Consider the following 26,090-nt stretch of genomic DNA (forward strand, 5'->3'; position numbering starts at 1 on the left):
CTTACCTGTTATACTTCTCGCATTGAAACAAATGCACTTCAGACCACCAGTCCCGCTGTGCTCAGCAACATCTCCCTGCCTGCTCTTCCTCTTAGTCCTACTGGCCTTATTTACTATGTCCTCCTCATTTATTTCACTGGTTCTCCTACTGCTCTGGTTCCCACCCCCCTGCCACACTAGTTTAAACCCTCCCGAGTGACGCTAGCAAACCTTGCAGCCAGGATATTAGTGCCCCTCCAGTTTAGATGCAACCCGTCCTTCTTGTACAGGTCCCATCTGTCCCTGAAGAGATCCTAATGGTCCAGATATCTGAAACCCTCCCTTCTACACCAGCTGCTCAGCCACGTGTTTAGCTGCACTATCTTCCTATTTCTAGCCTCACTGGCACGTGGCACAGGGAGTAATCCAGAGATTACAACCCAAGAGGTCCTGTTTTTTAACTTACTACCTAACTCCCTAAACTCCCCCGCAGGACCTCATCGCTCTTCCTGCCTATGTCATTGGTACCGATGTGTACCACAACCTCTGGCTGTTCACCCTCCCCCTTCAGAATGCCTCCTGTCCGTTCAGAGACATCCTTGACCCTGGAACCAGGGAGGCAACATACCATCCTGGAGTCTCTTTCACGTCCACAGAAGCGCCTATCTGTGCCTCTGACTATACAGTCCCCTATAACTATTGCTCTTCTGCGCTTTGCCCCTCCCTGCTGAACAACAGTGCCAGCCGTGGTGCCACTGCTCTGGCTGCTGCTGTTTTCCCCTGATAGGCCACCCCCCCCAACAGTATCCAAAATGGTATACTTGTTCGAGAGGGGGATAGCCACAGGGGATTCCTGCACTGACTGCCTGCCCCTTCTAGCGGTCACCCATCTATCTGCCTGCACCTTGGGTGTAACCACTTCTTTAAAACTCCTGTCTATGATGCTTTCCGCCACCTGCATGCTCCTAAGTGCATCCAGTTGGCGCTCCAACCGATCCATGCGGTCTGTGAGGAGCTGCAACTGGGTACACTTCCTGCAGATGTAGTCGTCCACAACGCTGGAGGCGTCACAGACCTCCCACATCTCACAGGTGAAGCACTTCACCCCTCTAACTAAGTGAAAAGGCAAAAAGAGAAACAAAGAGAGAGTATGAAAAGAGACTGGTAGCTAAGGTAAAAGGGAATACCAAAGTCTTCTATCGGCATATAAATAGTTAAAGGGTGGTAAAAAGTGGAGTAGGGCTGATTAGGGACCAAAAGGGGGATTTATGCATGGAGGCAGGGGGAATAACTGAGGTATTAAATGAATAATTTGCATCTGTCTTTACCAAGGAAGAAGATGCTGACCTGGCCACAGTGAAAGAGGAGGTAGTTAATACACTAGAAGGATTTAAAATTGATAAGGAGGAGGTATTAGATAGGCTGTCTATACTTGAAGTTGATAAGGCCCAAGGACTGGATGAGATGCATCCAAGGATACTGAGGAAAATGAGAGTGGAAATTGCAGAGGCACTGTCCATAATTTTCCATTCTTCTTTAGAAAGGATCAAGAATGAGAGGGCACAGATTTAAAGTAATTGGCAAAAGAAGCAATGGTGACATGAGGAAAATCTTCACACATCGAGTGATTCGGATGTGGAATGCAATGTCTGAGAGTGTATTGGAGGCAGGTTCAATCAAGGCATTCAAAAGGAAATTAGACTGTTACCTGAAAAGAAAGAATGTACAGGTTATAGAGTGAAGGTGAGGGAATGGCATTAGGTGAATTGATCTGGGTCTGAACCATAAATGTGGGTGCTGGGGTACTGATGTGTTGATGTGCATCAACAAAATGCCTCAGGCTTTGTTACACCTGCATGTGTTGTTCTCTGATGAACTTGTCTTCCTCATTTAGATCACTAGAATGCTATAGAAACTCCCCCCAAAAATTCTCAAACTCAAAATTGTATTTGGTGCAACTTCAGTTCTATCAGCAAGCAACAATACTGAAAGAAGCCTTGCAAAAAATAATTGTTAAATATGCAAAAATGACACCCTCCATTGTAACAGAAACTAATACAGGGAGCAAAAGTAAAGAAACATCAGTGCTTCTTCAAAATTCAATATAGATTTAATAGCTACCTTTCCACAACAATCTACCTTTAAGAATCTAATTTCAGCAGACTTGGCCAGTGTACTTTTCATGTCCCCACTTTATATGGTTGAAATGACCATCAGAGAAAGAGGTCACCAGAACACCAGAAATTTGGTGTGGGATGTGATTGCCATAGTACACATATTACACTTGAGCTAGCACCAATGCAGCCTTCTTTTACCAACAAATTTCTTCACACTTGCATGCCCAATTTCATGCCCCTTCCTTGTCGAGGCTTCACGCAGTCAATGGAGTCTTGAAAAATCAGAACTATTTTGTCTAACTCATTTTGTAGTTCCTGAGCTGCTTCTTCATATTTAACTAACCTTCCTAGTTTGGTATTGGCTGCAAATTTGTCAATTTTTAATTAAGCTCCAGGATGAAAATCATTAACACAAATGATAAATAATGGTGCTCCCAGCATCAATTCCTGGGGTATCCCCGCCCTGCAGTTTCCCCAACTCTGGTACAATTCCTGTCAGAGCTGCTGATAGTTGTTCTCTGTTCTTCAGCTAATTTCTTACCCTTTCCAAGTTCTACCATGAATCTCCACCACTTCAGACTTCAGTTAACTTCAGTGTGAAACTTTGTTAAATGCTTTTCGGAAGTCTAAGTATAAAATGTTGTAGAACTTTCCATAGTCCACTTGGGATGTCACTTTGTCATAAAAATCAAGAAGATTGATCAGGAAGGATCTTTCTCTCCTGAATCCACATTAAATACTATTTACTAGGTTACCACCTTACAACTAATTCTGCAGTTTATTCCATGTAACAAATACTAGTATTTCATCTGGTATGGATGAAACATTAATGGATCTATAGTTGCCTGGATCTGTTTGGCATTCTTTCTAAAAATGTCATAATGTTGGCCTGTTCCCAATCTCCTGGAAAGCCCCCATTGTTCACTGACTCCCTCATAAAACTGTCATTGCCTCATAACCTCATGCGCTATCTCTCTTGGTACTTAGGATTTATTTGTTTTAAGTCCTTTCAGCCTGTCTAGGACTTCCTGCTTAGTCATTAATTGTAGTTTATTAGGCCCTGAAATTTCTCAGCTGCTCCGGTGGACACCTGCCATAACTCTACTGGAAGTCTTGTGGAATGGCTACAGACACCACTCAAACCCAGTAATGTTGGTCCCTGGACCGTCATTGAGTTTTCAGTGGCCTTGCTCAGGAGCCTTCACCAGATCTAAATAAGGTCACTGATGTGGTGGGGAGGGGGCTTAGGGTAAGAACTCCATGAACTGGGAGTTCCTGCTTTTTTAACCTCAAAGGGGCCCAGTGTAACTTTGAAGCCCAGTACACCCAGTGAGATGAGATTTACTGGACTACCAACAGACACAAGTGTCCCGCGCTGGAAGGGTCCAAGCCAAGAAAGGCAAAGCGAGTTAACTTTTTAAATTACTGACATTATGAGCACCTTTGCAAAGGAGGACTTAATAGGCTGCAAAATTCTGTTTCTGGGGGGAATGGAGCACCAGGCACTGCCCCCCTCTCCACCTCAATTTTGGTGAGAAGTGTAAGATTATTTTCAGTGTTTTTGGTTTGTATGAAATGGTGGACACCCAAGATGCAACCGAGTAGTAAGGGCACCCGTCAGCCCTATGTTAATTATACACCCTTCCCCACCCTGTATACTCCACTGGGGCCAATGCTGATGGGGATTCTGGGCCTGAAGAAGACCCCAATATGGAAGAATAGAATGGTAATAACCCCAGAATGTTGCTCATTTGTTTCCCAGGAACATTAAAAATATTTTCACTCAATTCTCATTGACCCTTTCTGAACCTTGGATGTGCCCTGTTGGAGAAAAAGAGCTGTTACTCTGACTTTCACCTCCACGAGGGCAAGTGCCTCTGTTGCATGTTCCACCTGAGTACTGAAATGACCCTTTCCCTGTAATGTTGAATAATGTCAATGGCATGAAAGAAAAAAGCATGCAGTAGTCCCTCCCTGTCGTATGTCCACCTTCTTAAATAGGTCCACAGAATTTCTAGCCTCTAAGATCATTAATTTTTGTAACTGTTGTCAGGGTTTTGGGAAGGGAATGGAATTGGAGATGAGGGTATGAAGCTTGTGATGAAAAGACTAAACTCTTGTCTTTGGCTGGTAAGATTAACTGGAGGAAATTGCAACACACTGGATATTGGACAAGTGTTTAGACAACATAAGAAGTGGAGGAGTGTGTGTTTTTTATAGTACAAATAGAATATTGTATGGAATTTGATAGTTCCTGATCTTTTGGAATCATGGAAGGAAAACAACTGGCCAAGAATAATTAATGTACATGGTAAGATTAGATAAGTCATTTGGAATTTTGCTCATTATGAGTTGGATAAAATCTGTGATAGGGAAAATTGTACATTGTCTGTGGAAGATTGGCCTTTTCTCATTCCAGGTACACAACAGCAGGAGGAGATGATTGCTCATCTTTTTGTATTTGCTTTTCCTCTCCATTTAGAAATGCTGAACCAATAGCATAGAGAAGAATGGAGACTAATCAAAGGGAGAGCAACACCAGGCTTAAGGCATCAGCCTTAAACTTTGTGACACATCAACACAAATTGGCTATTTTATTCAGAGAAGCCAAAACTGGAAATGGAAACTGTTACTAGTACAGTTGGAGGTGTTTTTCTGAAGCTCGAATGGGCTAATTGTTCGGATAGAACACATAAAGTGTTCTTCCACATTAAACACATTTTATCTTGTGCTGACATTTGGTGCATAAAGAGGAAAGTTATTGCTCTTCTCAAGTGATATCTCTTATTTCGACAAGAACAAAAAAATAATAAAATCTCGACATAATTATATGGTATCGTACACTAAATTCACATTATTAGTTTTTGTGTTGATCAACTGGTCATTAACCTTATTGGTCATTCATGGGTGCAAAATTTAATACATTACAACACGCTCTTACTGTACTTCAAATAATTTGTGTGTGAAGGTTTTGAAACATTATTACAAGATGTGATAAGGTGCCGTATGAATGAAAGCCTTTCCTTTTTATATATTGAATAGAGAATATCTGGCTTTCATGAGGAGGGACTCACATATTTCTTGCTTGTTATTTATTCACTGTTCTACATCCATATTCAGCACATGTAATACAGCACCATCTCCCATTTAACTGACTGCCTGGCTTATTTCTTGAAGTGCATCTATATCCAGACACAAGAAGTTGATATAATTACAGAATTCACAAAATCTGTCAGAAAGTGAAGCGAAAGGGGTCATTAGCTCAATGTTGTAGTGCCGTGCTGCAGGCTATAACAGACTGTATCTCGCTCCGGCCTGATGAAGGGTTTACTTTATTCTTACACCATCCACAGCTACTCCCAATGAAGTATTTGGAAGTCAAACTCCGTGAATTGATGCACCTAATTTTCAGCACTGCTGCCCTGGAATTGGAGGGGTGTCTTGCGCCAAACACTTCATCAGTATTTGGTTAACCACCCCTACACTTCAATTCTGCTCCCCTCCTCTCATGAAGGTAGTGACTTGTTAGGCTACAGTTCTACAGACATATGCCACTTTCCAGCATGAAGGACATTAGGTAAGGCCCAGCATAGGGCAGGAGTAAAGTAAAACACTCTGTAGTCTAACTCATCAATTGCTCAATTTCAAGGATATTACAGATTATTATAGAAATCTATCTATACTACCTCAGCAAAGTTCATTAACCCCAACGCCATTCCTATTACACCAGCACGGGCGGCACAGTGGTTAGCACCGCAGCCTCACAGCTCCAGTGACCCGGGTTCAATTCTGGGTACTGCCTGTGTGGAGTTTGCAAGTTCTCCCCGTGTCTGCATGGGTTTTTGCTGGGTCCTCTGGTTTCCTCCCACCACCAAAGACTTGCAGGTCGATAGGTAAATTGATCATTATAAATTGCCCCTAGTATGTGGTGGTAGGGGAATATAGGGACAGGTGGGGATGTGGTAGGAATATGGGATTAGTGTAGGATTAGTATAAATGGGTGGTTGATGGTCGGCACAGACTCAGTGGGCTGAAGGGCCTGTTTCAGTGCTGTATCTCTAAATAAAATAAAAAAAGTATGACTATCAGGTTTTGGAATTTCAGACTGCGGTGTGTTATGTTAAAATGCTGCAATTGAGCTAAATTTATCACTCAAGGAATTAAATTCACAGGACAGCAGGGCTTTCAGGTCGAGACTAGATTACAAATGGGATGGCAGGACCAGTGTCCTGAAAAATGGTTTGACATTTCAGTGAACATTCACACACATTATTCTTTACAAATTTATTCATTTCAACTCAGCAGAGGCCACGGTCAAGTTAGGCTGGTGAAATCTACTCTGGGTGGAGGCAGAGTTGTCAGTTCAATAAAAATCTGACATTGAAGTCTGGCTTTTAGAAGAGAGTAGCAAAAGATGAGGGACAGTGAGACAATGAAGTGCTGGAAAGAGGATAAAACACAGGACAGCGGAGATGGAAATTAGCTTTATTTAAGGCATAAGAAGTCACTGAGGTTGACTAGCATAGATATGTTATGTTTATATTATTACACAAAGCAAATTATATTGTTGGACATGAGTAAAACTGGTCATAATTGTTTTGCTGTATCTTCAGCATACTGTGGAATAAAGTAGTTTAATGATTAGTATCAAACCTCTCATCTCTTAATGGTAACTGTCAAAGGTATAGAAAAAAATACAAATGAAAGACACGAGTACAGATCAAAAGTAAATCCTATCATTCCATGCCTTATTTATGCTGTTGTACAAGTAGATCTAGGGCAGTGAGTCCATTTCCATAGAAGTAAGGCAATATAGCATGGCATGAGGAACATTCCAGTGTGGCAGTCCAAGAGATTTCTACAGCATCAAGACGTCAGATGGAGGTCCTAAGGGCAAATGTTGCTTCTGGAGTGGCAGCAAGGACTGCTTCCACAGATTCCCTCAAGAGCACCTAACTCATGGATATTAGGACTTAATTGAGACTATTTGGTCTGTTGTTAGATGGATCATTAGCCAAGCATTAGTGGGCTACAAAGGACGGTCAGATGTTACTGCTTCTTATAACAATGTGGCTGTATCAGGGCCAGCGCAGGATGGAGTTTCTGGTCTAGAGCCATATGTGCAAGTGACATGAAATGGAAGCAGATCCTGCAAAGATGTCAGCATTGCTGAGACAAATGACACCACTATTCTTCAGCGCTCCATCGGTACAAGATCCTGACACTGAGGTAGCACCGCATAGGACTACATGCAAAAAGTTTTAGACACAAGGAGTAATCACAGTGACAAATGTTGAAGTGGTAGAGTATATTTTCAGAACTTAATAGGAGCAGGAATAGGCCATATGGTTCTTTGAACCTTCTCCGTCATTCAATAAGATCATGGCTGATCTTCTACATCAACTCCACTTTCCCGCCCTATCACTTCATTCTCCCAGTGTTCAAAATCTAATGATCTCATTCTTGTATATACTCAACGACTGGCATCTATAACTTTCTAGGGGCAGAGAATTCTAAAGATTCACAACCCTCTGAATGAAGAAATTTCTCCTCACCTCAGTCCTAATTCGCTAGCCCGCTGAGACTATGACCCCTAGTTCTAGACTCCCCAGCCAGGGGAAATAGTCTCTCAGCATCTACCCTGTCAAGCCTTCTAAGAATTTTATATATTTGAATGAGATCACCTCTCATTCTTCTAAACTCCAGGGAATAACAAGGGCAATTTGGAAGTGAACATATAAATCTTTGGTAATTCAGTGTGCATATCATTTAAATGGAGGCCCTCTGTTACCTTATTGTGGTAGCACTCCTGCCTGAGTCAAAAGATCATCAACGCCATTGCAGAGGCGTGAGCACATAATCTAGGCCAACACATTCATTGAATATTGAGGGAACACTGCACTGTCAAAGGTGCTTTCTTTCAGATGAGATGTTAAACTGAGCAGCCATTTGCACTCATAGATGGATGTAGAAGATCCCATAGCACTATTCAAAGACATGCAAAGTTTTCCCTGTGTCCTGCCTAACAATTATCCCTCAACTAACATCACTAAACAAAACATATCTGATTGTTGTTTGTAGGACCTTGTATGCAAACTGGCTACCTTTTTTTTATTAATTCATGGGATGTAGGTGACGCTGGCCAGGCCAGCATTTATTGCCCATCCCAAATTGCTCTTGAGAAGGTGGTGATGAGCTGCCTTCTTGAACCGCTGCAGTCCATGTGGGGTAAATACACCCACAGTGCTGTTAGGAAGGGAGTTTCAGGATTTTGACCCGGCGATAGTGAAGGAACGGCGATATAGTTCCAGGTCAGGATGGTGTGTGACTTGGAGGGGAACTTGCAGGTGGTGGTGTTCCTATGCATTTGCTGCCCTTGTCCTTCTAGTTGGTAGAGGTCGCAGGTTTGGAAGGTGCTGTCTAAGGAGCCTTGGTGCGTTGCTGCAGTGCATCTTGTAGATGGTACACACTGCTGCCACTGTGTGTCAGTGGTGGAGGGAGTGAATGTTTGTAGATGGGGTGCCAATCAAACGGGCTGCTTTGACCTGGATGGTGTCGAGCTTCTTGAGTGTTGTTGGAGCTGCACCCATCCAGGCAAGTGGAGAGTATTCCATCACACTCCTGACTTGTGCTTGTAGATGGTGGATAGGCTTTTGGGAGTCAGGAGATGAGTTACTCGCTGCAGGATTCCTAGACTCTGACCTGCTCTTGTAGCCACGGTATTTATATGACTACTCCAGTTCAGTTTCTGGTCAATGGTAGCCCCTAGGATGTTGATAGTGGGGAATCAGTGATGGTAATGCCATTGAATGTCGAGGGGAGACGGTTAGATTCTCTCATGTTGGAGATAGTCATTGCCTGGCATTTGTGTGGCGCGAATGTTACTTGCCACTTATCAGCCCAAGCCTGGATATTGTCCAAGTCTTCCTGCATTTCTACATGGACTGCTTCAGTATCTGAGGAGTCACGAATGGTGCTGAACATTGTGCAATCATCAGCGAACATCCCCACTTCTGATCTTATGATTGAAGGAACATCATTGATGAAGCAGCAGAAGATGCTTGGGCCTACGACACTACCCTGAGGAACTCCTGCATTGATGTCCTGGAGCTCAGATGATTGACCTCCAACAATCACAACCATCTTCCTTTGTGCTAGGTATGACTCCAGCCAGCAGAGGGTTTTCCCCCTGATTCCCATTGACCTCAGTTTTGCTAGGGCTCCTTGATGCCATACTCGGTCAAATGCTGCCTTGATGTCAACGACAGTCACTCTCACTTCACTTCTTGAGTTCAGCCTTTTTGTCCATGTTTGAACTAAGGCTGTAATGGGGTCAGGAGCTGAGTTGCCCTGGCGGAACCCAAACTGAGCGTCACTGAGCAGGTTATTGCTAAGTAAGTGCCGCTTGATGGCACTGTTGATGATACCTTCCATCACTTTACTGATGATTGAGAGTAGGCTGATGGGGCGGTAATTGGCCGGGTTGGACTTGTCCTGCTATTTGTGTACAGGACATACCTGGGAAATTTTCCATATTGCAGGATAGATGCCAGTGTTGTCGCTGTACTGGAACAGCTTGGCTAGGGGCGCGGCAAGTTCTGGAGCACAGGTCTTTGGTACTATTGCCGGAATATTGTCAGGGCCCATAGCCTTTGCAGTATCCAGTGCCTTCAGTCGTTTCTTGATATCACGCATGGAGTGAATCGAATCAGCTGAAGTCTGGCATCTGTGATGCTGGGAACTTCAGGAGGAGGCCGAGATGGATCATCAACTTGGCACTTCTGGCTGAAGATTGTTGCAAATGCTTCTGCCTTATCTTTCGCACTGATGTGCTGGGCTCCCCCATCATTGAGGATGCGGATATTTGTGGAGCCACCTCCTCCAGTTAGTTGTTTAATTGTCCACCACCATTCACGGCTGGATGTGGCAGGACTGTAGAGCTCAGATCTGATCCGTTGGTTATGGGATTGCTTAGCTCTGTCTATTGCATGCTGCTTATGCAGTTTGGCACGCAGATAGTCCTGTGTTGTAGCTTCACCATGTTGACACCTCATTTTGAGGTATGCCTGGTGCTGCTCCGGGCATGCTCTCCTGCACTCTTCATTGAACCAGGGTTGCTCTCCTGGCTTGATGGTAATGGTAGAGTGGGGGATATGCCGGGCCATGAGGTTACAGATTGTGATTGAGTACAATTCTGCTGCTGCTGATGGCCCACAGCGCCTCATGGATGTCCAGTTTTGCATCGCTAGATCTGTTCAAAATCTATCCCATTTAGCATGGTGGTAGTGCCACACAACACGAAGGAGGGTATCCTCAATGTGAAGGTGGGACTTTGTCTCCACAAGGACTGCGCGGTGGTCACTCCTACCAACTCTGAGATGGACAGATGCATCTGCGGCAGGCAGATTGGTGAGGACGAGGTCAAGTATGTCTTGTTGGTTCCCTCACCACCTGCCGCATACCCAGATTTGTCTAGCAGATATGTCAAACAAGAACAAAGAACAAAGATAATTACAGCACAGGAACAGGCCCTTCGGCCCTCCAAGCCTGCGCCGATCCAGATCCTCTCTCTAAACATGTCGCCTATTTTCTAAGCTTCTGTATCTCTTTTCTTCCTGCCCATTCATGTATCTGTCTAGATACATCTTAAAAGACTCCATCGTGCCCGCATCTACCACCTCCGCTGGCAATGCGTTCCAGGTGCCCACCACCCTCTGCGTAAAGAACTTTCCACGCATATCCCCCCTAAACTTTTCCCCTTTCACTTTGAACTCGTGTCCTCTAGTAATTGAAACCCCCACTCTGGGAAAAAGCTTCTTGCTATCCACCCTGTCTATACCTCTCATGATTTTGTACACCTCAATCAGGTCCCCCCTCAACCTCCGTCTTTCTAATGAAAATAATCCTAATCTACTCAACCTCTCTTCATAGCTAGCGCCCTCCATACCAGGCAACATCCTGGTGAACCTCCTCTGCACCCTTTCCAAAGCATCCACATCCTTTTGATAATGTGGCGACCAGAACTGTACGCAGTATTCCAAATGTGGCCGAACCAAAGTCCTTTAGGACTCGGCCAGTTCGGTCAGTAGTGGTGCTACCGAGCCACTCTTGGTGATGGACATTGAAGTCTCCCACCCAGAGTACATTCTGTACTGCCATCCTCAGTGCTTCCTCCAAGTGCTGTTCAACATGTGGTAGGTGGTAATCAGCAGGAGGTTTCCTTGTCCATGTTTGACCTGATGCCATGAGACTTCATGGGGTCCAGAGTCGATGTTGAGGACTCCCAGGACAACTCCGTCCCTACTGTATACCACTGTGCCGCCACTTCTACTGGGTCTGTCCTGCCGATGGGATAGGACACACCCCGGAATGGTGATGGCAGAGTCCGGGACATTGTTTGTCAGGTACGATTCCGTGAGTATGACTATGTCAGGCTGTTGCTTGACTAGTGTGGGACAGCTCTCCCAATTTTGGCACAAGCCCCCAGATGTTAGTAAGGAGGACTTTGCAGGGTCGACAGGGCTGGGTTTGCTGTTGTCGTTTCCGGTGCCTAGGTCGATGCCGGGTGGTCCGTCCGGTTTCATTCCTTTTTATTGACTTTGTAGCAGTTAGATACAACTGAGTGGCTTGCTAAGCCATTTCAGAGGGCATGTAAGAGTCAACCACATTGCTGTGGGTCTGGAGTCACATGTAGGCCAGACCAGATAAGGACAGCAGATTTCCTTCCCTAAAGGTCATTAGTGAACCAGATGGGTTTTTACAACAATCGACAATGGTTTTACAGCTATCATTAGACTAGCTTTTAATTCCAGATTTATTAATTGAATTCAAATTCCACCTTCTGCGGTGGTGGGATTTGAACCTGTTCCTACATAACAAGTAATTGCATGTTAAAAGTACTTCAATGGCTGTGAAGTGCTTTGGGTTGGCCTGAGGTCAGGAAAGGCACTCTCAGCAATCTAAGTTCTTTCTTTTGATATCGTGATTAATGTTTGCAAGTTTGAGAATATTAGAGATATCAGATTTGGATATTGGTAATCTGAAAGGATGATCAATGGCTTTTTGTTTTATGCAGATGAAGTGTATCCTTTCTACTTGAAAAGGTTGGTGATGATTTCCTGCCTGATGGAGCATGCTCCCAGCATCAGGTTGTCCTGTGTTACCTCCTCTGGCACTTAGGCATCTTTATCATGATCAGGTAGAGAAATCTTGGAGTGAAATCAGTATCTGCCATCTTCACCTGTGTGCATCAGTGCAGACTTAGGGCAGGCAGGCAGGCAGATCAGGGTTATGGCTGGCTCATAGAAACACAGTAAAAAAAGATCATTCAATCCCTTGAGCCTGTTCTGTCATTCAAATCAATCATGGCCCAATTCATTCATGCACATGTGTTCCATATACCTTCATACCCTTATCCAACAAAAATCCATCAATCTTAGTTTTTTAACATTTTCAATTGACTCAGCTTCAATAGCCTTTTTGGGGCAAGAGATCCAAATTTTCATGTGTGAAAAATTCTTCCTGAATACACTCCTAAATTCTCTGGATCTCATTTTCAGATTATGCCCTTTGTTATGGTTTCCCACTCGAGGAAATAGTTTATTTGTACCTATCCTATCGAATCCCTTTATTACTTTTTAAAAATTCTTTCATAGGATGTAAGTGTCATTGGCAAGGCCAGCATTTTCCCATCCCTTATCGCCCTTGAGAAGGTGGCGGTGAGCTGCCTTCATGAACTGCTGTAGTCCATCTGGTGTAGGAACATCCACACTGCTGTTGGGAAGGGAGTTCCAGGTTTTTGACACATCGACGGTGAAGGAACTGTAGGTGATATGTTCCCAAGTCAGGATAGTGTGCAGCTTGGAAGGGAACTTGCAGATGGTGTTCCCACATCTCTGCTGCGCTTGTCATTCTAGTTCGTAGAGTTCACGGGTTTGGGAGGTTCTGTTGAAGGAGGCTTGGCGAGTTGCTGCAGTGCATCTTGTGTGTTGGTGCTGAAGGGAGTGAATGTTGAAGGTGAGTGGGGTGCCGATCAAGCAGACTGCTTTGGCCTGGATGGTGTCAAGTTCTTGGAGTTACACTCATCCAGGGAAGTGGACAGTATTCCATCATGCTCCCAACTTGTGCCTTGTAGATGTCGGACAGGATTTGGGGAGTCAGGAGGTGAGTTCCTTGCCACAGAATTCCCAGCCTCTGACCTGCTCTTGTAGCCACAGTATTTATATGGTTAGTCCAGTTAAGTTTCTGGTCAATGGTAACCCCCAGGATGTTGATAGCCAGAATTCAGCAATGGTAATGCCATTGAATGTCCAGGGGAGATAGTTAGATTCGCTCTTGTTGGAGATGGTCATTGTCTGACACTTGTGTAGCGCGAATGTTACTTGCCACTTATCAACCGAAGCCTGAATGGGGTCCAGGTCTTGCTGCACATGGACACGAGTATCCAGTATCTGAGGAGTCGCGAATGCTACTGAACATCGTACAATCATCAGCGAACATCTTACCTAATGATGGAGGGACGGTCATTGATGAAGCAGCTGAAGATGGTTAGGCAGAGGACACTATCCTGTGCAACTCCTGCAGCAATGTCCTGGGGCTTAGATGTTTGGCCTCCAACAACCATAACCATCTTCCTTTATGCTCAGTATGACTCCAACCAATGGAGAGTTTTCCCCCTGATTCCCATTAACTTCAATTTGGCTAGGGCTCCTTGATGCCACACCCGGTCAAATGCTGCCTTGATGTCAAGGGCAGTCATTCTCACCTCACCTCTTGAATTCAGCTCTTTTGTCCATGTTTGGACCAAGGCTTTAATGAGGTCTGGAGCAAGTGACACAGGTGGAACCCAAACTGAGCATTGATGAGCAGGTTATTGCTGTGTAACTGGCGCTTGATAGCACTGTTGACGACACCTTCCATCATTTTAAACACCTTAGTGAGATTACCCTTCAACCATCTAAACTCAAGGAAATATAAACCAAGTTTAGACAAACTGACCATACGATTTAACCTTTTAAGCCCTGATATCATTCTGGTGAATCTGTGATGTAAACCTTACAAGTGAACATATCTCCCCTGAGGTTTGGTGCAAAAAACTGAATGCAGTGGAGGAAAACTTCGGTAGATATTTTTTGAACTGATGTTTCAGTGGAAGGCCTCTCTATCTCATTTTCCTTGCTAGACCACCTTCTCGCCATCCAAAAATGTTGGCTTCATTAAGGAAAATCCAGGCTGAAAGGCACATATGAGTAAATTTTCACATTTGCCTTTATGATAAAAGGATTGGACAGGAAGACAGAAACAGATTGTTTCCAGTAGTTGAGAGGTCGAAAACAAGGTGCCAAGATACAAGATTAAATGTATGAGATTTAGGACAGAATTCAGGAGAAACTTCTTTACAGAGAGCTTTGAAGCTGGGAATTCATTTCCAGAGTCAGTGGTTGAAGCAGAAACAAAGATTAGATCGGGTCCGTGAATGAAGGAAAAAGGCTTGAAGGGATTTGGGAACCGGGAGTGGGGTGGGGGGTGGTGGCTAATGTGATTAGAACTATTTACATGGAGATTAAATGCTAGCACAGGCTTGTTTGGACAAATGGCCTGTTTCTGTGTGGAAACTTCTATTTCTAAGCCCAGTCCCATCTTCACCCAATATCCACTTTCCAGAAGGAGTCACTAGATACCAACCAACAGTGTGACACTGGGAGATTTCCACTCCCTTGTTAAGGGCGGCATTTTGTCACAGCAATGGTGACAGGCTGGGAGGCGGGTGGGGCAGCAAAATACCAGTGATTAGCATAGGAATGGAAGCCCGACGACTTTACGTCAGTAGGGGATATTCCCGGAGGCAACCAGGCTGGCGGATGGAGGCAGCTCAGTGGTCGCTTGAGTTGTCATGAGGCAGCTGTTGCATATTTTACTTCTTGGGAAGGCAATTGAACATGTTTAAACATGCAATTAATGGTGATTTTACGAGGTATTCACAATTTTGTGAGGGTCACAAAAGAACAACTGAGCTTCAGAGTCTGGCCATCTGTAAGGAGGCGGAAGCTCAGTGGAACGTCGGTCTTGGCTGCAGTTGGCAGCCATTGTGAGAAGTAGCGTGGCATTGTAGAGAGAGAGAAAGAGAAAACTGCAGCAGTGGCAATCTGGAGGCTAGCCAAGCTTTGTGAGCACAGCAGAAGCATTCAGAGTGAATGTCCTCTCTGACTTGCCACTTGTGTGTACAGGGTAAGGCGGGTGAAAGGTCTTGAGAAGTGAGTGCATCAATTTGCAATGGGTCTCATTCACTCCGGCTTTGAGACCTCCAATGAGGAGGGGTATCAGAGAGGGAGAGAGCTGCAGCCACTGGCAATGGTGAAGGGGGATCATGAGGCTGAAAGGGGCACGGAAGAGGAGGGTGCAGAGGGCATGCAACCAGCCTCTTGTGCGCAGAAGACTCTACCCACCAGACTGTTTACCGTCAGAGACTCTGCTAAATGTTGGTGCATCATGTCTCCAAAGGAGGTGGTACCTCTCCAGGGAGGTGGTCACCGAGCTGTGTGCCAAGATTGAGAAGGATCTGAGCCCAATGAGAAGTGGTGGGCACCCATTGCTTGTGGCGGTGAAGGTCACTGCAGCACTGAATTTTTACACCTCAGGAGCATTCCAGGGATCCACTGGAGACATCTCTGGGATTTCCCAGTCTGTGACTCATGGCTCCATCAAGATAGTCACAAATGTTCAAGAGGGCCAGCCAATGTGTGTGCTTTTGCATCGATCCTGAAAATCAGGCTGAGGGGGCTGAGGGATTCTGGGACATCGTTGGGTTTCCCCAAGTGTAGGGTGTAGCCATCAAGGCTACCACAGACCAGCAGCAGCTTTCATCAACAGGAAGGGCTTCGAGTCACTCAATGTACAACTGGTTTGCGACCATCATAAATGCGTCCTTCAGGTCTGTGCAAGGTTCCCGGGAAGCTGCCACGGCAACTAGATACTAAATCAGTTCCAGATGCCCGAGCTCCTCAGAGCACCCCCCAACCCCACTCCTCCCCCGGCACGCCTTCAAGGATGGATACTGGGTGACAAGAGCTACCCACTGAAGACATGGCTCCTTATGCCTGTGGAGAACCCCAGCACAGATGCAGAGGAGACATACAACAACTGCCATGTGACAACTCAAATGACCACTGAGTAGGTCATAGGACTATTGAAGCTACAATTCAGATGCCTTGATAGATCTGGTGCAGCCCTTCAATACACCCCAGCATGGGTCTTGTGTATCACGGTGGTATGCTGTGCTCTGCACAACCTGGCGCTACAGAGGGGAGAAGCTTTGAACAACGAGGACATCCTAGAGCATGATGCCTCCTCCAAAGATGAATACATGGAGGGGCCTGCTGACCAGGTCGATCATGGCGATGAATCCAAGGGACTGCAGGCAAGGCACAATGAAATAAGTGCAAGGGAGGACTCACTAATACAGACACTTTTCTCATGAGTCTTCCTAAGATGCCCATGTAAACAAATAAATCTTGTACCTTGTATAGCCCTATTGCCCTTCTTTGAATGCCCTAACTATCTCACAGGACTCATCATGACATCAAGCCACAGCATGGATAATGGGATTGACCTGTTGTGGTCAGGTCCTTCCCATCACACTCTTTGCAAGAGGAATCAAACTATTCAGGGTCCAATAGTGCATAAATGAGTAAAGGATTCTTTTTGTGGTGCAGCATATCAGATTTCGTTAATCATAATTAAGCAAGGTGACATTGACTTACACACTATCACGCAGTGAAACTCAAGTGCAGCTAGGTGGGCTTTCTCACATAATTGCGGGTGCTCCTACATAGTGCTCCCTTGTTCTGTCAGTAGAGGTGGAGGTAGGCTGCTGACTTTTCTGTTCTGTGGCTTTCAATGGCTTTTACAGTCGTCCTCTGGCTGCCTGAGGCCTAGAGGGCCCTGTCATATGTGGGGCCTCCTGCAGCCGTGCAGGAGCCTCCTCTATCTTCGCGGCTTCATGAGGCATTGGTGTCACTGTCAGAGGGAACGGGGACCAGCCTCCATGCCAGCAGCACTGTGAGAGGAGCCTCCCCCCCCATCCCCTGGTGCTTCAGGCAGCCACTCCTTCACTCTTCATTTGTCTCTCCATGCTCACCTGAGGAGTTTGAGCACCTGGTGATGACTCCAGGTGTCTCATTTCCCTCTCGCCCACCCCTTGCTCCATATAGGTCATGGAGGAGGAGATGGCACGCAAGTCCACGTCCATCTCTGGCATCCACGGTGTGGTTTACTGGATATGGCTCTCCATGAGGGTTGCCACTTGCTCAATGGAAGAAGCCATGCGCGCACACGCTGGAGACATGACTGCACTCATGGCCTGGATGGACTCCTCCATTGTTTGTGCATCGTTGTACAAGGTCTCTGGAAGCTTTGCTAGATGTTCACGCGCCTCCTGCTGCAGCTGCAGCATCTGCCGCCTTGTTGTTGATTCAATGTCATCAGCCTGAAGCTGAGCATCGTCATGCCCTCCCACAATCCTCCGACTGAGAGGCCACAACTGTCACTGCTTCCATCAGCTGCTCGGGTTTGTCTGTGTTGTGCTCACCAGATTGTACCCCTGTTGCTAAACACACGTTACTGCACACCGACGTGAGTATCTGTGCTGGTGGAGGGTGCAGGGGAATGATATGACGCTACATCCTCTGAGGTCTCCTCCTCCTCAGAGGTGGAAGGCTGTCCCGCAGGCTTGGCAGCTGCCTCTTCTTCGACATGACCTGTGAAAGAGGGAGGAGTGATGAGAGAGCACTGCGTGTTCCAACACATCCTGCTCATCATCTGGAGTTCCATGTGACCAGTGGTGGCCATATAAATGCTATGCTTATTGCTTGCCAGAGGGTCTTTGCTCCCATCCATTATGGCACTCACTGTCTGGTGACTCCTCACCCGTTTCACCATCAGCGATAGACTGTCCCGCCTCCAGGCATTCTAGGTTCAAGGCCTCCTCTTCCATTGGTGTCAGGACTGCCACATATGGCACTTTTCCTCTCTCACGTGCATTGTGAACGCTCTTCTCCTGCAAGCATATAAATTAACATTGTCACTCACCTATCATAAACACGCACCGTGTCTATGTTGGTGGCAACCTAACTGTTCATCATGGCGCCACAGGGGTCAACTCTGGCTGACCAGTGTCCTCCACAGAGAGGCTACCATGCAATCTGGCATCCAATGCGGCTAAAGGCCGGCTTGGGTCTGCAAATGAAACCTGACCCGAGCCCGACGGAACCACATCCGACCCGAGCCCTTTCATATTTTCCCATACCTGACCTGAACAGACCCGGCCATCAGTTAACCTAGCTTCCGTTTTTCACTTTGTTGCTTATCTGCACAAGCTTAAAAAAAACTGTAACTAAACAACCTTTCAAGTCCAAAAAGTACATGAACATTGGAGCCACGTACCGGAGGTGGTGACAGAGTGTGTCCGACCTGCCCGAGCCCGAATGCCGGATCCAGAAGAGCAACCCGACCCAAACCTGGCACATGTCATCGGGTCCCGTCGGGTTCGGGTCAGGTAGTTATGCTCTAGCCTGGGCATTGCTGCCGACTGGGTGAGCACTCCATTCTCCAATTTCACATTCATCTTTTGTGACAGTTAAGGCTGTGAGCTTAATGTTATGCACTACATTCAGCTTGACAGGCCACATCAGGTCAATTGGTCCTCTTTCTACATTGCAGCCACGTATGTGAGGCGGGGGCACCCCACAGCTGCTCACCTCCTCCGCTATGCCCTCTTCGTCTGGCTAGCCAGCCTCCTTCTCCCATCCCAAGGAAAAAGGGCTTCCCTCTGTGCCCTTGCCGTCTGGAGGTGCACCTTCAGGCAGGCATCTGAAAACCTGGGCACTACCCTTGTTCTGGCTGCTGCCATCTCCTTCTCTATGCCCTCCAGTGCTCCTGCCTTGCAATTGATTGCTGGCTGCCTTTTAAATGTGACACCTGCCTGACATGACCCAGCGCTTCCACCCGCCCACGCCACCTAACTGGCCGGCTCCCACACCTGCTGTTTGTTAATTGGACGGCCCTGACAATATTGGTGTCTCAGTCTGCCCTGCCCGCGCAGCCATGCCACCCATTTTATGTCCTGATGTCGGGACATGGTCATTGCCGGCAAAATCTTGCCCTAAGTGTTGTAGCCATATAGCCGCCGTGGTTACCAAGCTACCAAGATCTGGTAGCTTTGCAGATGCCAGAAATTGAATGTGAAACCTTCTGGACTTCATGACTGAGTTACATACTGACTGTACAAGTTGTGGCCCCAGAGAATTATGAACTGGAATACTTTCACTGGAGAAAATGAAGATTGAGATGATGTATGAGCCTGGTCTCTCTCATGCCATCATTTTTCTTGGTGTTGTATGACCTGGAGTTGCTTTGAGCAACTTCGGATGAGAACGTGCCAATAGTAGTGAAAACAAAAGAAAGCAGAAAATATATTTAGCAATATTTAGCATCCTCACTTTAAAAATATGCAAACATATTAATGACATTTATTTCACAACCTGGAAATAAAGATATATTCCAGGATAGTGACTTTTGAGTATTATTCTAGGAACTCAGTTAGGCATTGAAGCGGACTTCATATCTTCCAAATTAATTTAATGACAGGTTGGGGGCCATGAAGGAGTTGCTTGTTGGGATCTTTTCCCTTAATCATCTTCCAGCTCATCTAAATTGAGTCCAGTTGTCCAGTTAACTAAACTGTCTACTTCCTTGTCCCATGGTTCCTCCTCTTGTATACTGGTGTTGGGTCGCTTTGTCTTGATGTTGCTTGGCAGATTCAGGCTTGCTGAAGTTGAAGCTTCTACAGTGAAACAAAATAAAACAATGTATTAATGTATGTATGAAATATAACCATCCAGAGTTGAATAATCTGACACTCCAAAGCTTTACACTTGATTATCTTCGAGAGTCTGAATAAATTTTGGTGTTCCTGTTTTAGTTTTTCCTTCTAATTCTTTTCCCTCCTCTCTTGAAAGCTTGAGTTCTCATTGGGCAACAGCAATACATGAGCAAGGCGTCCTTATTTTCATATGTGAACTGAAACAGCGTAGCCAACCTTGGAGAGCATCAGAATCAAACCTGATCCTGTCTCACTTGATGCTCACGCACATGTACTTTCCAGTAGGAATACTAGGTTTAACTGAAGTGTCCTTACTGCTGCTCTGGCTGATAGCAACTAATTCAACATAAACTGGGAATTGAATCAGATACAGATTCTGGTCTGTTCAGCACTACACGGATAAATTGCCTACTAGCCCTCCATGCTGTTAGCTTTACTAATTTCCCTTATGAGATTAAAGAAGCACTATCATTACAAAAATGTGCTTGGCAAAAGCAGCAAATTATATGGTGTCAAAACACATGGAGCAATACATGACATCTTCCGAAAAGGGGCAGCTTTTTAAAAAAAAAATTCAAAACACTTGATCATAAAGGCAATGGCTATTTATATATTCCATCCCATTTATCTCCTCCTTTTCTGAAGATTTGACTACTAATAGGGCACTGCCCATGGGTGCTGGTTGCTCTCACCTAAGTGGCCAGTTTTCTTGAACATAGACAGTGAACTGTCAGCAGGCTAATTGACTGTGTAGGGTATCACAAAATGGAAGCAGACCTCATCTCCACTCAACATCCATACTTAGAACATAAGAACGAAAGAAATATTAGCAGGAGTAGGCTATACAGCCCTTTGAGCCCGCTCCGCCATTCAACGAGATCATGGCTGATCTTCTACTTCAACACCATTTTCCTGCACTATCCCTGTATCCCTTATGTTTTTAATATGTAGAAATCTGTCGATCTCAATCATGAACATACTCAACGACTGAGCTTCCATAGCCCTCTGATGCAGAGAATTCCAAAGATTCACCACCCTCTGAGTGAAGAAATTCTTCCTCATCTCAGTCCTAAATGACCTGCCCCTTATTCTGTGACTCTGTTCCTGGTTCTAGACTCCCCAGCCAGAGGGAACATCCTTCATGCATCTACCTGTAAGAATTTTGTATGTTTGCACGAGATCACCTCTTCTAAACTCCATAGAATAAAGGCCAAGTCTATTTAATCTTTCCTCATAGGACAATCCCTCCATCCCAGGAATTAGTCTGGTGAACCTTCGTTGTGTCTGTCTTCATGGAGGAATATACTAAAATAATGGAGAATCAATGGACTACAGTAAACGTATATCCTTCCTTAGGTAAGGAGGTCAAAACTGCACACAATACTCCAGGTGCAGCCTCACCAAGGCTCTATATAATTGCAGTAAGACATCTTTACTCCTATACTCAAACCCTCTTGTAATAAAAGCCAATATACCATTTGCCTTCTTAATTGCTTGCTGTACCTGCATGTCAGTGATTCATGAACAAGGACACCCTAGTCCCTTTGAGGTTCAACACTTCCCAGCCTCTTACTATTTAAGAAATATTCTGTATTACTGTTTTTCCTACCAAAGTGAATAACCTCACATTTCTCCACATTGTATTCCAGCTGCAAAATTTTTGTCCACTTTCTTAGCCTCTCCAAATCTCCTTGAAGTGTCTTTTGCATCCTCCTCACAACGCACACTACCACCTAGTTTTGTGTCATCTGCAAACTTGGAAATATTACATTTAATCCCCCTATCCAAATCATTGATATAGATGGTGAAAAGCTGGGCCCAAGCACTGATCCTGCAGTACTCCATGAGTCACAGGTCTACAGTTCCCCATTTTCTCTCTACCTCCTTTCTTAAATTGCCATCTTCCAATCTGCAGGATGCATTCCAGAGTTTGTAGAATTTTGAGATGATCACCAATGCATCTACTATCTATAGCCACCTCTTTCAACACTCTGGGATGTAGATCATCAGGTCCAGGGGATTTATCTACTTTAAGCCCCATTAATTTCTCTGGTACATTTTTTTTAACTAATATTAATATCTTGCAGTTCCTCATTTACACGAGTCCCTAGATTCTCCATTATTTTAGTATATTCCTCCGTGAAGACAGACGCAAAACATTTGTTTAGTTTCTCCACCATTTCTTTATTCCCCCATTATAAATTCTCCTGACTATGCTTGTAATGGACCCACATTTGTTTTTGCTCATCTTTTCCTTTTTACATCCCTATAGAAGCTTTGACAGTCCGTTTTTATGTTTCTTGTTAGTTTACACTCGTATTCTATTTTTCTTTTCTTAATTTTTTTTCTTGGTCCTCCTTTGCAGAATTCTAAAATGCTCCCAATCCTCAGGTTTACCATTTTTTGGCAACTTTATATGTCTTTTCCTTTGATCTAATATAATCCTTGATTTCTTTCTTTAGCCAAGGTTGGAACACTTTCTTGCTGGGTTTTAGTGCATTAAAGGAATGTTTTTTGTTGTAAACTATGTATGAGTTCTTTAAATATAAGCCATTGCCTGTCTACTGTCATACCTTTTAACGTAGTTTCCCAATCCACCATAGCCAATTTGCCCCTCATACCTTCATAGTTTCCTTTGCTTAGATTTAAGACCTTAGTTTCTGATTGAACTACATCACTTTCAAATTTAATGTAAAATTCTATTATATTATCGTCACTCTTTCCTAAAGGCTCCTTTACAACAAGGATATTAATTAGCCCTTTTTCATTGCACAATACTAGATCTAAAATAGCCTGTTCCCTAGTTGGTTCCTCAATGTACTGCTCTAGAAAACCACCTTGCATCCATTCCAAGAATTCGACCTCCACACCATTAGTACTAATTAGGTTTACCCAGTTTATATGTAGATTGAAATCCCACATGGTTACTGTATTACCCTTGTTACACATCTCTAATTTCCCAATTTATACTGTGATTTACATCACCACTGCTGTTTGGTGGCTATAAACAACTCCCACCAATGTTTTCTGCCCCTTGCTGTTTCTTAGTTCCACCCAAACTGATTCTACGCCTTGATCTTTAGAACTAAGGTCATCTCTCACTACAGTACTAATGCCCTCTTTAATTAACAGAGCTACCCACCATCTTTTACCAGCTTCCTGTCCATCCTGAATGTCACGTACTCTTGGATATTCAGGTCACAGCTTTGGTTTATTTGTGGCCACGTCTCTGTAATGGCTATCAGGTCATACATATGAATTTCTACTGGAGCTGACAATTCATCTGTTTTATTGCGAATGCTGCAGGCATTCAGATACAGAGCCCTTAATTCAGTTTTTTTTTACTGTTTTTGTAAACTCTGGTCCTATCTGCTGGCACACTCAAGTTTGCAATCACTGTCCCTTCACGCCAAACTCTGATTATCATTACCTTTATTGCTACCTTGATTTATTGCCTTTAATTTACTCAATCTTCCCCTACATGATCCCTATCCCCCTCTATTTAGTTTAAAGCCCCCTCTACTTTCCTAGTTATACGACTCACTCGAACACTGGTCCTTGCATGGTTCGGGTGAAGTCCGTTCCAATGGTCCAGTCCCCACTTTCCTCAGTACTGGTGCCAGTGCTCCACGAACTGGAACCCACTTCTCCCACACCAGTCTTTGAACCATTTATTCATCTCTCTAGTCTTATTGACACTATGCCAATTTGCACGTGGCTCAGGTAATAATCCAGAGATTATTACCTTCGAGGTTCTGCTTTTTAATTTAATTCCCAGCTCCTCGTGCTTCCTAAGCAGAACCTCTTTCCTTGTCGTATCTATGTCGTTGGTACCTACATGGACCTCGGCCACTGGATCCTCCCCACCTCACCCCCACCCCGCAAGGAATTTCAGATCAGTATTATTGATCTGGAAGACGAACTGCAAACACTGTGCAACATAAGGGAGGGGGAGAAATACCTGGGCACTTTGTTCTGGAGGTCGGTCACACCTCTTAGAACAGGGTCATCTGTTTTAGTCTGCAGAGAGGAACAGGTGGATGTGACTGTCAGTGAGGCAGGTAAAGAGACCGAGCAGACAGCAGTGGAGGAGCCTCAGGCTTTGCAATTGTCAAACAGGTTTGAGGTACTCTCAATATGTGTGGAGGAAAGCGAGGTCTGCAAGGTGGATGAGCAGACTGGCCATGGCACTGTGGTACAGGAAGCCATTCAAGTGGGGGGTGCAAAAAGGAATGTAGTGTAGTAGGGATAGTATAGTGAGGGGGTTTGACACTTCTGTGCAGCCAAGAGTGAGAGTCCAGAAGGCTGTGTTGCCTGCCCGGTGCCAGGGTTCGGGACATCTGCTCAGGGCTGGACAGGAACTTGGAGTGGGAAACATAGAAAAGTAGCAGCAGGTGTAGGCCATTGGGCCCTTCAAGCCTGCTCTGCCATTCAATATGATCATGGCTGATCATCCAAACTCAGTAACCTGTTCCCGCTTTCTCCTTGTATCCCTTGATCCCATTAGCCCCAAGGACTATATCTAACTCTTTCTTGAATATATTTATTTATTTGGCCTCAACAGCTTTTGTGGTAGAGAATTCCACAGGTTCACCACTCTCTGGGTGAAGAAATCTTTCCTCATCTTAGTCCTAAATGGCTTACCCCTTATCCTTAGACTGTGACCCCTGGTCCTGGACGCCCCCGCCATTGGGCGGCACAGTGGCGCAGTGGTTAGCACCGCAGCCTCACAGCTCCAGCGACCCGGGTTCAATTCTGGGTACAGCCTGTGTGGAGTTTGCAAGTTCTCCCTGTGTCTGCGTGGGTTTCCTCCGGGTGCTCCGGTTTCCTCCCACATGCCAAAGACTTGCAAGTTGATAGGTAAATTGGCCATTATAAATTGCCCCTAGTATAGGTAGGTGGTAGGGAAATATAGGGATAGGTGGGGATGTGGTAGAAATATGGAATTAGTGTAGGATTAGTATAATTGGGTGGTTGATGGTCGGCTCAGACTCGGTGGGCCGAAGGGCCTGTTTCAGTGCTGCATCTCTAACTAATCTAACATCCTTCCTGCATCTAGTCTATCAAGTCCTGTTAGAATTTTGCAGGTTTCTATGAGATCCCCTCTCATTCTTCTAAACTCTAGTGAATACAAGCCTAATCGACCCAATCTCTCTTCATACGTCAATCCTGCCATCCCAGGAATCAGTCTGGTGAACCTTCGCTGCAATCCCTCCATAGCAAGAACATCCTTTCTCAGATAAGGAGACCAAAACTGCACACAATAACTCCAGATGTGGTCTCACCAAGGCCTTGTATAAATGCAGCAAGATATCTTTGCTCTTGTACTCGAATCCTCTCGCTATGAAGGCCAACATACCATTTGCCTTCTTAACTGCCTGCTGCGCCTGCATGCTTACTTTCAGCGACTGGTGCACAAGGACACCCAGGTCTCGCTGCGCCTCCCCCTTTCCCAATCTATTGCTGTTCAGATAATAATCTGCCATTCTGTTTTTGCCACCAAAGTGGATAACATCACATTTATCCACATTATACTACATCTGCAATGTATTTTCCCATTCACTCAACCTGTCCAAATCACACTGGAGCTTCTCTGCATCCTCCTCACAGCTCACACTCCCACCCAGCTTTGTGTTGTTTGCAAACTTGGATATATTACATTTAATTCCCTCATCTATATCATTCATAAATATTGTGAATAGCTGGGGTCCTAGCACTGATCCCTGCCCGCCACTCGGAAAAAGACCCGTTTATTCCTACTCTTGGTTTCCTGTCTGCCAGCCAGTTCTCTATCCATGTCAGTACTAACTACCAATCCTATGTGCTTTAATTTTGCACACTAATCTCTTATGTGGGACCTCATCGAAAGCCTTCTTAAAGTCCAAATACACCACATCCACTGGTTCTCCCTTATCTATTCTACTAGTTACATCCTCAAAAAATTCCAGTAGATTTGTCAAGCATGATTTCCCTTTTGTAAATCCATGTTGACTTTGTCCGATCCTGTCATTGTTTTCCAAGTGCTCTGCTATTACATCTTTCGTAATGGACTCTAGCATTTTCCCCACTACTGATGTCAGGATAACCAGTCATAATTCCCTGTTTTCTCTCTACCT

General features: G+C 45.0%; 1 protein-coding gene across 7 annotated transcripts in view; it reads right to left on the reverse strand.

Annotated features, from left to right (window-relative positions):
• Positions 1 to 19,571: 19,571 nt before the first annotated feature.
• The window catches only part of LOC137372548 (ubiquitin-conjugating enzyme E2 U-like), a 92,563-nt gene continuing 86,044 nt past the window's right edge, over positions 19,572 to 26,090 (reverse strand). For all 7 annotated transcript variants that reach the window (XM_068036457.1, XM_068036453.1, XM_068036458.1 and 4 more), the window contains one exon: positions 19,572 to 19,935. In XM_068036457.1, the coding sequence (XP_067892558.1) occupies positions 19,781 to 19,935 (155 nt within the window). In that variant the 3' untranslated portion in view covers positions 19,572 to 19,780. The remainder of the gene's footprint in view (positions 19,936 to 26,090) is intronic.

This window comes from Heterodontus francisci, chromosome 8 (genome assembly GCF_036365525.1).
Source record: "Heterodontus francisci isolate sHetFra1 chromosome 8, sHetFra1.hap1, whole genome shotgun sequence".
Taxonomy (NCBI): Eukaryota; Metazoa; Chordata; class Chondrichthyes; order Heterodontiformes; family Heterodontidae; genus Heterodontus; species Heterodontus francisci.